General features: G+C 47.8%; 1 protein-coding gene across 3 annotated transcripts in view; it reads right to left on the bottom strand.

The window, feature by feature from the left end:
• The window catches only part of IGSF3 (immunoglobulin superfamily member 3), a 132,051-nt gene extending 119,837 nt beyond the window's left edge, over positions 1 to 12,214 (bottom strand). The window contains exons 1-2 of one of the 3 annotated variants that reach the window (XM_040230953.1): positions 12,099 to 12,214; positions 10,774 to 11,441 (exon numbers count right to left, since the gene is read on the bottom strand). In XM_040230953.1, coding sequence (XP_040086887.1) covers positions 10,774 to 10,816 — 43 coding nt within the window. In that variant the 5' untranslated portion in view covers positions 10,817 to 11,441; positions 12,099 to 12,214. The remainder of the gene's footprint in view (positions 1 to 10,773; positions 11,442 to 12,098) is intronic. The other 2 variants (XM_040230952.1, XM_040230950.1) reach the window with 2 other exon arrangements.
• Between the last annotated feature and the right edge of the window lie 4,445 nt (positions 12,215 to 16,659).

Raw genomic sequence — 16,659 nt, 5'->3', positions numbered from 1 at the left:
GTTCCCTAACGTCAGAGGTGTTTTTAGTTAATGTTTCTATTTATCAAAGATTAAAATACATACCAGGTGACTACTTAAAATGGTCATGATGATGTTAGCTTTTAGTTCTCCGTATTTGAGATAACAGAACAATGAGTGCTTGTAGAAGGCACTCAAGTATTTGTTGAAGGAACAGATCAAAGTCTTTTCAGGAAAGGACTGTAAGGAGGCTCCAACACAACAGGGCTCTCTGGATGGGTGCCGGCAGGTCAAACCCTGATGTTTAAGAAGGGCTGGCTGTGACAGGTGAATCCAACAACCATCCCTCCAAAATAGCAACTGTTTTCAAAATCAGGTCTAAAGGTGAACCATCCAAGAAATCTGTTTTTGCTCCCGAGGTTTTAAAGAAAGTTCATACTAGTGAACTTAAGAAGAAACCCAACACTTTGAAATGATAATCTTTTTACAGCAATAGCTGCTCCAGCAGGACTAAAGGAAAAAAATTATCTTTCTTTAGGTTAAGGTCTTGAATGTCTGGTAGCCAGCAACCTTAAAGGTTACTCCAGTACAGTTCACTCTAAATGGAAGAATCATTTGGGAGCTGAAAATGCAGGAAAACTTCTCATTTTTTTCCTAGTCTATGAACAAATAAGAGCAGTTGATTGACTTGGACACAAAATCTAGTGTTTATAATTGTCCTCTCAACAAGTTTTAAATGGGCTTTATTTAATTCAAGATTATAACTAAGATAGTCAATAAAATATGGGTGTGCTTAATTTGTTAAATGTATGTGTTTCTAGAGAAAATATTCAGAATGAACAAGTCAACTATTTCTCTTAAGTACATTAACACTTAAGGGCAGTGTTTTCATTATGACTGTTGCTCTTGATACCACAAGACAAAATTATTCTGTTATATGGCTATTGAGTAAGACTTGCTGCTCCCTAATGACTTCACCAATTACAGCTTCTACTAGCTATAAAATAACAAAATCAGTTCTGATATGGGTATAAAATTAAGACTGAAAAAAGTGGAATAAATCACCCTTGAGAATCAAGTTGTTGAAAAATATGTTCTTGTGAGTCCATTTATGTCCAAAAAAAAATCTATATTTGTGTGGGTATATGAATAGAAATGATAGGGAAAAGCCTAGGAGAATATAGTGTATCAAACTATAAAGAATGTATTTCAGAGTCAAAGAGGGACACGAGGCAAGGAGGGGAACTTCCCACATTTTACTTTCTGTCTGTGCTCCTAAGTGTTAGTCACTGAGTCATGTCCGACTCTTTGTGATCCCATGGATTGTAGCCTGCCAGGCTTCTCTGTCCATGGGATTCTGCAGGCAAGAATACTGGAGTGGGTTGTTCTCCATTTCCTTCTCCAGGAGATCTTCCTGACCCAGAAAGCTGGGTCTCCCACCTTGTAGGCAGATTCTTTACCATCAGAGCCACCAGAAAAGCTTTCTGTCTGTACTCTACTAGATTTTTACAACAGAACTATACTCATACAGCACTCCATCCAAACATTAAAAGTCAAAGAAATAAAGCAAGCATATATAAGCTATCTTATGAAACTGCAACCAATAGCTCACCCTTCTTTTTTATAGCATTTTACCCTGAAGCACTTTATTTGTTGTTTTAAATTATGACTTAAATCAGTGAATATCAAGTCTTCCTTCCCAATGTATGTGTTGCATCTAAAAGGTTGCAAAGTTTCCTCCTCGGGAGGTCTTTAGAAAAGGGGCGGAGCGGCGGGGGAGGGTACGTGGCCAGGACAGGGAGGCGTGGTTTGCCCTGGAGCAACAAATAGTTACTCACACAAAGATCTCCCATTCCTCCTCCTCCTCCTCCAAGCCCTTCCTACCAAAGTCAAATCAAGGGCACCAATGCAATCAGCTAATTTTACCTAGGAGCAAACACATCCTGGTTAAGTTACCCAAGCTCCTTACAGCTCTTAAAGTAACACTTGAGGGTGGAGAAGCTGGCCACCTTATGTTTCAAAAACACCTAACCATGATACCACTTCCACTAAGGTACCAACACAATGCCTAATGGATGCAGGCTATGTGTGAGCACCAAGCTAATTTTGCTTTAAAACCAGACTACTGTACCAAATGTGAGGGATCACACTGTTTGTCATGTAGAAAAAACAGATTAATACTACTTAATAAATGCTACCTTTCTAGGAGACAGAAGATTTCAAATTTATGGGACTCTTGGGGGAAGGGGAGTTAATGAAAAGGATCCCTGAGAAGACAGGCAGCCCATCTCTTGACATGGCTCCATTATCAACAACACAAACAGGATCCAAGGCCCAGCTGAGGGCAGAGGCGTTTGCAGAGGTCGCCATGCAGAAGGAAGAGCAAACCATACCCCAGAGTAAGGGGAAATGGGTGTTACAAACAAAACAATCAAATACATGAAAATAACTCCAACCTTAGGCAATCCTGAACAGATCCCACTACATCGAAGAATTATAACAGAAAAGAACACATAGCTGGTATCAGATTTCTTCCCTGCTTTAATAAAGGAAAGGTCTGGGGACCTGTAAATTGATGTCAAGAGGTCCCCACAAGAAGACTAGACACTGATCTCTTTGAGTTGTTTTGTTAGGATTCTGATGAACAAAAGCTCCTCCTTCGGTACAGAAACAGGTCCCCTTTACTTCCACTCCAGACCCGCCACCTCCAGTAATGTCCCCTACCCTCTCTGTCACTTCTCCTATCTACTCACATCTACAGCTCTCTGGTATCTGCCATCTGTCCCTGGCCCAAATACCTACACCAACCGACAACTCCAATTCTTCCAACCAGCACCTTTAGGAGCCAGGCCCACTGACACTAGGGCTTCCCCACCCCTTCAGAAGTCTTCTTGGGACTTCCTGGTGGTCCAAGAGGTAAGATTCCGTGCTCCCAAAGCAGGGGGCCCGGGTTCGATCCCTGGTCAGGGAACTAAGATCCCATATGCCACACCTAAGGGTTTACATGCCACAACTAAGACTCAGTGCAGCTAAGCAAATCAACAAATAAGAAATCTCAAAGCATCCCCTTGTGTCCCGGTGTCCTCCACTCCACAATTCTGCCAGGACCTCACTCTCTTATTATTTAAAAAAAAAAACTGCTAAAATTCCAGCCCATCCAGAAAACCTTTCCAGATTGAGCATTTGAGGGCTACTCCAGTCACATCCCTGGACAAAGAATTCCCTTTACTCCTCCTGCTTAGCTGAAAGCAAGAACAAACTTGCCTGGCCTCTCCTTCCCCAACAAGACAACAGTCCTTGGAGAGCCTGTGGTTGTCCACTTGCAAAGTGATTTACCACGCTTTTTTTTTTTAACCCCCAGCTTTAGCTTACCACCTCCACCTCCTCGAGGGCAGGAACATGGTTGTGCAAAACCTGGATCAGCCGAACGAAGGGAAATACAGTATTCACATGAATTTCATTAGAGGGTTGGGCAGAAACTTTGCTTCAACTCTCATTATCATAAAGCCTATTATAAAGCTTTTTAAGATCCATCTGACCACTTTCCAGCCTGAGTGGAGTTAATATAATTTAATCTTTGATTCAGAATCTTACAGGGCCCCTAGGCTCATCCTTCTCTTCTGCTACTATAATTAGAGTTGTGGAAGATGGAGAGACTGGGCTGACAGTGGCCTGGAAGCCAGTTTTTAGAATCAATCCCTGCTGCTGCCATCTTGTGATTTCACCTTCCTGAAAGTGGAGTTCAAAAATAAAAGCAAAATCCCACTTAACTGGGGTTCCAGTTAAGGGAGGCCCACTGCCATGGTCTCTGTTAAGTGTCTGCCACTGGGGTCCATGATTAGTCACTTAATAAAGGGGTCTTGATGAGGGAATTTGGCAAAATGTGATTTTCTACACATAACAAGCCTGATTTTGATGCAACCACTCATTTCTCTGAAAATTAGGGGCATTCACACACAGGTGTCCTAAATTTCCTTAAATTAAAATCCAAGCCTTTACAAGCAATAGCTGTACTCACGTTGAAGCAGCAAAGAAACAGGTGTCCAATCACGGTGAACAAGGAACTCCCAAAGGAACCTACAGATACTAATCAAGGTGCCATAGCTCAGAGTGCACAAGGCCAGGGACCAGGAGAGGCCACCAAGTAGAACCATGCCTTCCAGTTCCTAGGCCAGGGCTCAGCAGAAGTGGTCTGCCTGGGCTCCAGGGACCCAGTCTAAGCCCAAATCCCAAACTCAATTACAATCCAAACCAAATCTCTGTGTCTGGCATCACCCCACATGAATTGGCCCCTAAAATCACTGACAGTCATTTATCCAATCCCCAAAGGACCACTCTGCCATCATTATGGCTGCTGATGCCTCTGCAATAGCAGGACTCTCCTGGGAAAAGAACACCCTCCTCGGTCAAAGCCCACCCATTGCTGAAAGCCCAGCCCAAGACTTGTTCCACAGGGTTTTTGCTGACAGCTACTGATTACATTGAACTTTACTTTGAACTTCACAGGGGTCTGTGGACAGAGTTCAGGACATAGATGAATTTGAATGAGAAAAAAACAGCATCCTTATTTTCACTAATCTCTTAAGTGAATGTTGGGGCTTCCCTGATGGCTCAGCAGTAAAGAATCCACCTGCAACACAGGAGATACAGGTTCGATCTCTGAGTTGGGAAGATACGCTGGAGAAGGAAATGGCAACCCACTTCAGTATTCTTGCCTGAAATACCATGGACAGAGGAGCCTGGTGGGCTACAGTCCATGAGGACGCTAGAGTCGGACACATGTTAGCGACTAAACGACAAGAAAGTAAATAGCTGTTCCTTTGATTATGAATGTAGGTAAGGATCATGGTAATATATTCAAGACCTATGACTCTGTCACAATACAAATCATACATACTTTCATATCACATCACAGTGGATGCAGATACCTCAAAATATCATTTGCACCCTTCACTACGCCAAAATTACAGAACTGTTGCTGCTGCTGCTGCTAAGTCACTTCAGTCGTGTCCGACTCTGTGCGACCCCACAGACGGCAGCCCACCAGGCTCCGCCATCCCTGGGATTCTCCAGGCAAGAACACTGGAGAGTGGGTTGCCATTTCCTTCTCCAATGCAGGAAAGTGAAAAGTGAAAGGGAAGTCGCTCAGTCATGTCCGACTCTTTGCAACCCCATGGACTGCAGCCTACCAGGCTCCTCCACCCATGAGATTTTCCAGGCAAGGGTACTGAAGTAGATCTTGTTATTTAATGTGTTATTAAAGAAGTTTAATGCTATGTTATAAATTTGTTTTTGTTAATATTTTGGTGAGGGTATTTCAATAAAATTGATTTTCTCTAATCCTATGTTATTTATTTATGCATTTGAGAACGTTACCCTAAGAAGAGATCCATAGACGTCAGCAGCTTGCCAAAAGGATCTATGGCACAAAAAAGGTTAAGAACCCCTGTTTGGTGGAGTAAAAAAAAGCACAAGCACTATAGCCAGACAAGGCTGGATTCAAATCCAAGCTCCGTCAATTTTGAGCTCTTTTCTTTTGAGCAAAATGATTTAAACTCCCTGAGTTTTGAATTTCCTCATCTTGATCAAGGGAGCTGATACAGAAACAACATCTACCTTGTGAAATCATTCATTCATCAAAAAATTAAATGAAGAGCTACTTTGCTCCAGGCACACGGCTGAGTTCTGGGGCTACGGTAATGAACATGACAGAGATGGTCCCTATCACTTTATGCAGAAGGTCATGCTATAGAAAGTGTTTACCAGTGACTGGCACCTAAGCATTCTATAAACACACTGCTCCCACTAAAACCACCACTCTGAGTGTCCAATTACATGCTAATTTGTGTTGCTTCACGTAACATCTGGTTTATCTAGCTCTTGTCTTCCTATTAAGGATTCAAAGAGGCCAGGGGAGGGGCCTCACACTCAGACAGACAACTTGTAGGATGAAAGAACATGAACCAAGTGGTCCTGGTTTCAAAACCCTGTTCTGCCACTTCCTAGCTTTGTAAGTGTGCCAGAGACCAGCACCTGTCCCTGCTAAATCTGTTCTCTCCTTCCCCTGTAATAAGAGAACCCCTGTTTTTGGCTGGACACTGAGAATTAAGGCTATTTCCAAGCCTTGGTCACATGACAGTATGGTCATGTGACCAAGTTCTAACCAATGGGGATGTAAGCAGAAGTGAGGAGTACACTTCTGGGAAATGTCCTTAAATTAAGAGGGCATGCCCTTGACCAATCCTTTTCCTCCTTCCTGATGGTTGGGGTTAGCACAGCCATCTTGGACTATGAGGTGATCTTGGGAATAAAGGCACGCACTTGAAACAAGACAAAAAGGGGCTGGGTCCCTATCGCTGTGGAGCACCATTTCAAGCTGGTACAGTCATCTAAAGAACTGATGATTTCGAACTGTGTGCTGGAGAAGGCTCTTGAGAGTCCCTTGGACAGCAAGGAGATCAAACCAGTCCATCCTAAAGGAAATCAACGCTGAATATTCATTGGAAGGACTGATGCTGAAGCTGAAGTTCCAATACTCTGGCCACCCGATGCAAAGAGCTGACTCACTGGAAAAGACTCTGATGCTGGGAAAGATTGAGGGCAAGAGGAAAAGGGGGCAACAGGGGATGAGATAGTTGGATGGCATCACTGACTCAATGGACATGAGTTTGAGTAAACTCTGGGAGACACTGAAGGACAGGGGGTTGTCCTTCACTGAAGTTCATGGGGTCGCAAAGAGTCGGACACGACTTAGTGACTAAACAGCAACGGACACCTACCTCCAGGTGAGTTCCTTAACCTTCCTGGACCTCAATATCCCCAACTACAGAAAGATGATAATGTAAGGTCTCTATCTGGCAAGACTGAGGACTCAAAGAGAAAGGACTTGCTTCACAGTAAGGGCTAGAGTTAGGAGAGGTGGTAATACTACTATTCTCTTGCTGCAATAACAGACATAGGAGACTGGGATACCTTAACACAACCCTCAGTACCCGGGGTGGCTCAATGACTCACACAGTTGAAAGGCATCTTAGTTAGCCTAGTCCTGACAAGAATTCCCTTCTCTGGCACCCTTGTCAAATGGTCCCCAGGAAAGGGAAGGGCATTGTCTCTGGCGAAATTGTTGGGACAGTGGTGTTGGCTCATCCATAAACCACAATCCTTGTCTTCTTCCATCAGAACCCTTTCCCTGACTGCTCCTAGCCACCTTGCTGCTTTCCTCTGCCTACTCCCTCTCCTCAGCCTTTGACCACCCCAGTCCTGCCCATGAGCTCACTCCCACCAGAACATCAAAGTTCCTTTCAATCTCTTTTGGAAGCACTCTCTGGTCTCTCCCCTGAGAAGCCTTCCCTGACTGGGAAAGAAGTGATCACTTCCTCAGTCCACCGTATTCAAACAAGAGGGTTTTCAAACTCTACAAATGAAAATTCCCTCTCACTGGAGAAGAGCAAGAATGCCCATGAGCCACTCACGAGTTCTCTGTGTCCATCCAGGGATGTCCCAGTCTCCTACATTTTTCACTGTGAACACTTTCAAGCAATTTCATCTTGTTTGCAACATCAGCACTGGTCTAGAAGGCATAACTCTTCATGGTTATGCAAAATCGAAACCTGCTTTATGTGCCTAAAGCTTATATTCATCTCTCCTGATTATTCCCTTCCTGCTCTCGCAGCCACAAATCCTATTCTGTCTCCCCCTGACACTGTGGTCACCTCTCCATGTCTCTGGCACTCATGCAGGGCTGCTCCCAGGCGTGGGCACAGCTCCAAGCAGCCTCTCCTCATTCCCTCTTTCACACTCAAGCCACATCCACACCAGCCCCTAGTCTCTCTCCTCTTCTACCCCTCTGGCTCCACCCATTCTCAGTAGTGGAAACTTTACTATCCTCGTGGCTCAATCAGGCCCACACTTAAGACGGCTACAGAATTGGGACAAGGGTATCCATAGCAGCTGATGGTTCCCTAGTTAGGTGGGCACTCAGAGGTGCAAAAGGAAGAAACAAGACACAGTGGTCAAGAGGGTAGGAATTGGTACCCAGGCAGGCAGAAAAGGAGAAACTGGACCTAAATCCTAGACAGTGGCAAAGGAAGGGAGCAGAAAACATGGGTCTGATGATGGCGAGGGAGAGACAAGCATCTTGGATTTACCCTGTTTACTCCTTACACACTGTCACAGGGATTTCTAACTCAAACCGCCACTTCTGGAGGCTGGCAGCACTTGGATCAGTCTCATTTTGCAGAACACTTAACCTGATTCTACTTTTTACAAACAAAATTTTATTCCAAGCATGTGACCCACCTGGACACAAAACCTTGAGCATCTTTGCTATTTTCAATTCATATTACACATTAATTTTCATTACACAGCAAGAATGACGCATGAATCAGACCACACCAGGCTGCAAGCGGGTTATAAGACCCCAACCTGGGTTTTGTTCCCTCCACAAAGACCTGCTGGTCTCCAAGGTTAAAAAGTAGTAGTCACTCCCCCTCCCTGCCATGCTGCCAATCATCAAGTGATGAGAAAAGGTGAGATTTCACCAGTAGGGATCAAAAACACCAGGGCCCCCCACAGCTCTAAACCTCCCCACTCTCACCCAGGTGTGGCCTTCTGCCACCACTCCCTTTCAGCACCACGGTGACACTCACTTTCCTCCATGGCACCTGTTCACACTTGAGGCTGGGAGTACAAGACAAAAGCGGCCCAAGCTCCACTCTACAGAGCAGCCCAGAGGGGAACAGCAGGGGGACCAGCTGGCAGCCTTACATTTCTGGAGCAGCCAGGAGAAGCAAAAGGCACAAATGCCACATTTCCTTGTCTTCCCATCAGTGGTTCCATCTCCTGCCCTGGGCCCCCCCTTCCACTCAGCCCTCTTTCCTGCCTTAGCCACACCATCCACCCCACACCCAAGCTTCCTGGAGGGCTTTCCCTGCTTGTCTCTTGAATCCACATGAGTCACTAATTACTGATTTTAAACCCAGACACTAAGTGAATGGCAAATAACAATACAATATTTAGTATTGGTGAATGGAGAGCTACCCGTCTTCTTAATTCTGCCTGAGCACACAAGAGACAGGGAGACACTGACCCACACCTGAGCCAAAGGCTGACTAAACTTGCCGCCAGACGGGGTGTCTGTGTGAGTGCTGGGGAGGGGAGCGCAGAGTTTGCTGCGTTGAACCCACTCTCACTCGCTGGTTCCCTACCTCGGCTACACATTGGAATTACCCAGGACAGCTAAAAGATACATGCCTGGGTTGTCCTCCCAAAGAACCTGGTTTAACTGGTCTCGGGTTGCTGCCTGGACATTGAGATTTCTTCAAAGCTCTCCCAGCGATTCTGAGCTTCCCAGGTGGCTCAGATGGTAAAGAATCCGCCTGCAATGCAGGAGATCCGGGTTTGATCCCTGAGTTGGGATGATCCCCTGGAGGAGGAAATGGCACCTCACTCCAGTATTCTTGCCTGGAAAAGCCCATGGACAAAGGAACCTTGAGAGTTCCCCCAAAGAGTTGAACACGATTGAGCTCACAGGCACACATTATGTGCCCTAGACATTTTTCAAAGCAGTCAAGACATTTACAATACCTTATAACCTTTAACTGTCAGGACAATCCTTGGAGGTATCACTCGATTTTACTGAGATTCAGACATCAATCACTGTCAGGCTGAGATCTGACCTCGGGTTCTCCCATCTCCAAAGTCCACTCTGTTTCTGCCCTTCTGTGAACTCTTGCAAGGGTGTAGACAATGGATGGAAGCAATCTCCACTGGTAGCAGGTCACAAGTCCCATAAATGCAAGACACCAAGATGTGGAGATGGAAACCCCACAAGCAGCAGTGATGTCCTCTTCTGAATACAGGGGACTGAGCTGTACCCAGAGAGCAGAGGGTGTGCTCAGCTGTGAAGTCTAAGCAGTTGGAGGGAGAGGATGTACCACATTCTGGCCAGGGAGCTTATCCTCAACCCAAGATACCATATTTAAGATTAAGACAGCATTCAAGGGCATGGAGAGCACTGCTGAATCGGAGAATGTTGGGCAAAGGGTTGGGGGGTGGGGAGGGCTCTTCAATGGGAGAGAATCCTTAAGAAAGGTGTCAAGGGTTCACCTCTCAAGCCAGAGTTTCTCCATCCAATCTAAGCATCCTGACCTTCCATGGGGGGCACAAAACCCAATCCAAGCACAGCCCCTATCAGGCACCATTCCTCCAGTCTCTCTTCTTCCCAGAACTATGATCTTAACTTCCTTGGGGAGGGGACTTATGACTAGACCCTCAAACATTTTGTCTACAGATCACTTACATGAGGCAAAGCTTCAACCCTTATTCCACCCATTCCTACTTCCCCCCTCAAAAAACCACCATCATTGTCAACTTTCCAAACCAACTTTCCCAAGAGGGGGAATAATGTCGCCACTTCAGGTTAGGAATTGATGTGGAGCAACACAGACGAGAAGAGGAAGACGCTGAAGCACTATGTTTAGAAAATACAAGAAACCAATCCATAATCCACATGGAAGTCCCTAAACATTGACCGAGATGGGGTGGGGGGGCAGTGGTGGTCAGGGAGGGGTGGACCCCACAGCAAAGCCCAGGACAGACACTAAGGACAGCAAACGTCCTTCTCCAAGACAACAAACAATATGCCTCCCGGGTCAGAAATGGGGCTCTGGGTACTCTAGTCCAACCTGTGACACACACCGCTGTCTCCTGGGGTCCCCCCCAAGCCGTGTTGATGGGAAAGAACCACAAGGAATTACAGGAACCAGGAGCAGGTTAAACTTTCCATCGATCGCGCTGATAAGCAGCACCACTTACCCAGCACAGCCAGACAGCTCAGCACTGGGAGAAAGCACTTCATGTCGGCAGCCAAGAGGAGACACAACACACGGCGCTTCCTCTTCTCCCAGCTCTTAATCTCTCCTTTCTGGCAATCCACTTATAGCTGCAGAGGACAGTTTTGGAAATAGAACTCAATTCAGGGAATGAGAACAGGTTAAGGAGCTCATCAGGAGGGAGTGTGGGGGCGGGGAGGGGCAGCCGGTGGCAAGTGTTAAACTCCTCTATGCTAAAAAGGAAGGGTCCAGAACAATTCGGAAGGCGCTCGAGGCTCCTGCCACGTCCTGTGCCTTGTGGCTTCCACTGGAATTGTAGATTGCGGTGGATTAATCCTCAAGGAAATGGAAAAAGAGAGTCTCAGAAAATCCTTTCATCCACTGATTATACAGAAATGTCCTTGGCTTCCCGGTGAAGGTGTCTGTAATCTCCCTCATTCGGATTCCCCGAAAGAGAACACGGCAGGTTTTGTCAAAACCTTTGACAGCCAAATCGCCCTGGCTGACATGGCCTGCTTTGGGTTTCTTCATCAAAAAGTCCGTCACCATCCATGACGGGGCTGCCACCTGCCCTAGACCTGCCCGAAACACACGAAGCAAGTTGGCGTTCGTTCGGCAGCCCTGAAGCGGTCCCACAATGCCAGCAGATTTCTAAAACAAACACAACAGAGATTTATCCGAGTCAAGCACGGCTGCCACACAACCGAGAGGGACTGAGCGACACCTGGGTCCCGATCCGGGATCAGGACGGTCCACCTTTGCGGTCTGACCTTGGCTAAGTCGCTACCTTCGCCTCCGCCTCAGTTTCCCCGCCCAGAGTAGAGCAATCCTGGGAAGCCCGATTGTTCCTGCAATACTTTCACCAAACGCTTCACTCCAGGGAATTCCCTCCGCCTCCCACCAAGCCCCGGCGCCGCGAGTAGCCCCACCCTCCGCGGGGGCAAATCTGGAAGGGGCTCCGAGGTGGGGCGGCCACTCCCGGTTCCACCCTCGGCACCCGCCCCAAACGTGGGAGCTCGGCTCGCGCCGCGTCCCAGGTGGCCCCGCTATTGTTTTACCTTCCCGGGTGTTTATTTTTCGCTGACTGGAAAGAAAAGAGGAGGGAGAAGAGATACCGGGGCTCCGCTTTCGCTGCCGGGGCGCGCTCGCCGCGCGTCCGACCGGCCCGGGGAGGGGTCTCGCGCCGACCCCCGAGCGCAGCCGGCGCCGGGCCCGCCGCCGCCGCCCCTCCCGCCGCCCTCCCCCGGGCTCCGGCTCCCTTCGCTGCCGCCCCTCCCCGCGCCGCCCGCGCGCCCACCGGATACCAACCTCGCCGCCGGCCCTCTCCCTGCGCGCGTGGGTCCGTCGGTCCTTCCGCCCGGCGCACGCCTCTGGGGACGCACTGCCTCCTTCCTCTGCTCCCGCAGCTACACCGGCGGCCGCGCTCCGGCCCCTCCCCAGGCCCCGCCCCCTTCACCCGGCCCGCTGCACCCGGGCCAGCCGAGCGCGGGGAGAAGGCGGCGGCCTCGGCGAGAGGCACCGCCCCCGGGCCCGCCCCTTCCCACCACCCCTTCCCCACCCACCCCCCGACCCCCGGAGCAGGGCTACCGCTCTGGGGGCCGGCCTTGGGGCTCCGCGCGCAGCTGGTGGCGCCTCACCCGCACCTGCGGGTGGCAAAGGCCACCCGCGAACCTGGGCGCAGCTGGCGTGGGGGCCGGGCAGCTCTAAAAGTTAATCAGGGGTCTCACCCGCACACTACCCGGCCACCGACAGGATGCACAGGCCCTTCCCAAAGCCCAGCAAAGGACCCCGGAGCCTGCAAGAGGGCGGCCGGGGGCGCGTCCCCTCTCTGGGAAACATAAACAAAGCCCTTTGCAGGAGACTTGAATCTGCTCATGTAGTGTATCCCCACACTGCACTTCACGCTGAGACAGAATTTCCTAGATGTTGCGATCGAATTGGACTCTGGAAGCAGTCTGGATTCTAACCCTGGCTCCTCCACTTCCCCGCTGCCCATCTCTGCCCAGTTATCTAACAGCTCTGTGCCTCAGTTTCCCCCCACCTGTTATATGAGGAAATGGCCTGTGCTTAATAGGGTTATATGAGATGACACACTTGTAAAACACTTAGGATGGTGCCTGCTACATCTTAAGCACTCAGTAAAATGTAAGCTATAATTATTTTATGAGGAACACTCCAAGCAAATACAATTTCATTCATTCAAAACTTGTCCAACACACATACTCAGGTACTGGGTGAGCACAGACTAAAGGTGACCAACGTGGAATAGGACAGTCTCGCCCCTGGAGCTTGCAGGCTAGTAAGGAGATCATAGAACAGGTACAGCAAGAAAAGTAGACTGTTGAAGAAGACCATGCAAGGTCCCTGAACCTGTGTTGAGGGGTCAAGGCATGAGGAGGATGAGGGGTTGATCCAGTCAGGTGCAGGGAAGGCTTCTCAGAGGAAATGAACACCAGGTAGAATCTGAAGGAGGCTCCAGGGGCAGAGAAAATGGGGAGGGGAGGGCTGACAGGCTGCTGAATCAATAATTTCACGGGCGGGAGTGGAGAGACAGTGGTCCAGTTAAGGGACCAGAAATCTCTGTTAGGCCCAAACTTGTCTGTAAGAAAGAAGTGACAGGGACTTCCCTAGCAGTCCAGTGTTTATGCAATCACCTGCCAATGCAGCAGGCACCACTAGAATCCCTTGTCAAGGAATTAAGATCCCACATGCCTCCGGGCAGCTAAGCCTGCATCCTGCAAGGAAGACCCAGTGCAGCCAAAAATAACTTTCAAAAGAAAAGAGGAAGTGACAAGAAATAGGAAGAGAAGAAATCAGGTGTCAGAACCTGGAGGGCTTTGTCTGGTATGTTAAGGGCTTTGGACTTTAGCCTGGAGCCATAGCAAATCCCCTGAAAATTTTGTCAGGTAGTATTGACATCAGACTTCCCTGGTGGCACAGACAGTAAAGCGGGAGACCCAGGTTCGATCCCTGGGTTGGGAAGATCCCCTGGAGAAGGAAATGGCAATCCACTCCAGGACTATTGCTTGGAAAATCCCATGGACAGGGGAGCCTGGTAGGCTACAGTCCACGGGGTTGCAAAGAGTCGGACACGACTGAGCGACTTCACTATATCACTATATTGACATCGGATGTACATTCTAGAAAGACCACTTTGGCCTAGGTGTGGAGGATGGAGGCAAGGGGAGTTCTACAGGAGGCTAGCCATCTCCAGACAAGAGATGATGGTGCCCAGGACCATAGGAACAGAAGAATGAGTGGGTCAGGAGCTAGGTTCTGTGGAATATCAGGTTGAGGGTGAGGAACAGGGCAGAAAAACCAGTGCAATCTCAGCAACTGAGATGAGAATACGTAGGATCAGGGTGGATGTACTGCGTTAGAAATACTCAAGAGGCATGCAATGAAGACGTCCAAAAAGTAACTGGAATGGGATGATGGTAGAGTGGAGTTCCAAAGTGAGAAACGGAGATGGGTTTGTAAGGTATTTTTCACCTCATTGGACAGTATGACAGTAAAAGTATTTAGTGAAGAAATAGTCTGATAATTCACTGATACAAAAAAAAAAAAAGTTAATTACCCCTCCCCTCTCCAGGGTACAGGCAATGAAGGACATGCTATGGAGATGCAAAAATAACTAAGGGGTCTTATTTGCCCTCACGCTTCTCTCTTGACTGTAAATTTCTTGTGGGCAGGATCTGCCCTTTAATTATCATTTATCCCAAACAATTCTTGGCATTGTGATCTGCATACAATAATTACACTATAAATACTTCAACTGAATTGAATTAAATTAAATTTTCATCACATCTGCCAAGTAGTGTATTGAAAATCTCTTCTTGTGTTAAATATTACCTCTTTCCCCTAAGATAACCATGACTCCGGCATCTCTCACTTCTCCTTATCTGCTGTGAAAATGGCTCAGTCGTGTCCGACTCTTTGCAACCCCATGGACTGTCCATGGAATTCTCTAGGCCAGAATACTGGAGTGGGTAGCCTTTCCCCTAGACACGTTCTTTTATTTACTGAGCATCTACTATATGTCAAGAAAACTCTCCATTCTCATGGTGCTTACATTCTCATGGGAAACACAGACAATGAGACAAATACATGAAACAATATGTGTTCTGAGGAAAAATGAAATAAGGGAATTAAGCGTGTATGTTTGGGGCTTAAGAGGAGTGGCATTTGAGCAGAGATCTGACTAGAAGGGCTTCCCAGGTGGCGCTAGTGGTAAAGATCCCACCTGCCAATGCAGGAGACATAAGACACACGGGTTCGATCCCTGTATCAGGAAGATCCCCTGGAGAAGGGCATGACAACCCACTGTAGTATTCTTGCCTGGAGAACCCCATGGACAGAGGAGCCTGGCAGGCTATAATCCATGGGGTCACAAAGAGTCTGACACAACTGAAGTGACTTAGCATACAAACACGCTGATTAGAAGGAGTGCGTAAGCCCTGGAGATCTCTAGAGAAAGAGCATTCCAAGCCTAGGGAATAACAAGTACTGGCTCCTTAACATTCTTTGATAATAGGTGTGTTCATGTGCCTGAAATGGCATGGGAGAGAAGGAGAAGGAGAGATATGAGCAGGGAGGTTGCAGAGGCTAAATGTTGTTCAACTTTGCAGGCCTGGGGACAATTTAGCGTCGGGAGGTAGAAGTGGAAGATGGACACTGAAAAGGTAGGAGAGGACCATGGCTCAGACTAAGGAGCAGAGATATAGGTTGTGAGGAATGGGTGGTGTCTGAAAGCATTTTGAAAATAAATCCAATGGAATTTTCTGGAGTACTAGATATGGAAGTAAAACAGGAGGAAAAGGGGCAGGGCACAAAGTTTAAAAGAATGACATAGCCCAGGACACGACATAAACTAAGTGAAGTGAAGTTGCTCAGTCGTGTTTGACTCTGCAACCCCATGGACTGTAGCGTACCAAGTTCCTCTGTCCATGGGATTCTCCAGGCAAGAATATTGGGGTGGGTTGCCATTTCCTTCTCCAGGGGATCTTCCTGACCCAGGGATTGAACCCAGGTCTCCCACATTGTAGGCAGATGCTTTACCGTGTGAACCACCAGGGAAATCCAATGTAAACTGAGTAGAACCACTAATTCAGGATGGCAGCCGGTCAACTTCTACTAGACCTTGAGCCTCAGCATATTCTCATTGTAACATATCAGCAAGCTAAATGACCCACCCACCAGCAGCACAACAGCTCTGAGGCCAATCGTTAAAGGCCAAGAAGTGAGCAGTGGCCCAGTTCCTGGAAATCCTTGCCTCTTCCCCAGAAATAGTTGGAATAATGCTCCCACTCATTAGTCTATGAAATTACCCAGCTCATGAAAACTAAACCCATCATATTTCAGGACCACTCTCTCCTTCTGAGGAGGCCCATGCTCTATCTGTGGAGTGTGTTTCTCTAAATAAATTCACTTCTTACCTATCACTTTGCCTCTCACTAAATTCTTTCTGAGATGAGACATCAATAACTGCAACTTCTTTAAGTCCTGAAACCAGGTGTGCGATCTCAGCTAAAAGACCGTGGGTCCCAATCTGAGTTACATGGTTTCAGAGGGGAGCAAGAAAGAGGAGAGTCAAGGAATCTTCCAGAAGATCCACCTCAGTCTGAAACGGAGATGTCAGACCCCACCAGGCTGCCCAACTCCTTCTCCAAGGCCATACTTCCTAAGCACTCTCTCCCCAGGTCTCTGCCCAGGCCACTTCCTCCATCCTTGAACTCTATACTCAATTATCCCTTCTCAACCCAGCCCATCTCCTACCACCTAGAGCCCTGGGGTCAATGCCAAATCAAATTCCATAGACAGAGTTTTGGGTGAAGTAGAAAAGGATAGCTTTATTGCTTTGCCAAGCAAA

The sequence above is a fragment of the Oryx dammah genome, unplaced genomic scaffold, assembly GCF_014754425.2.
Source record: "Oryx dammah isolate SB20612 unplaced genomic scaffold, SCBI_Odam_1.1 HiC_scaffold_28, whole genome shotgun sequence".
Taxonomy (NCBI): Eukaryota; Metazoa; Chordata; class Mammalia; order Artiodactyla; family Bovidae; genus Oryx; species Oryx dammah.
This window is presented reverse-complemented; position numbering and strand designations above follow the sequence as displayed.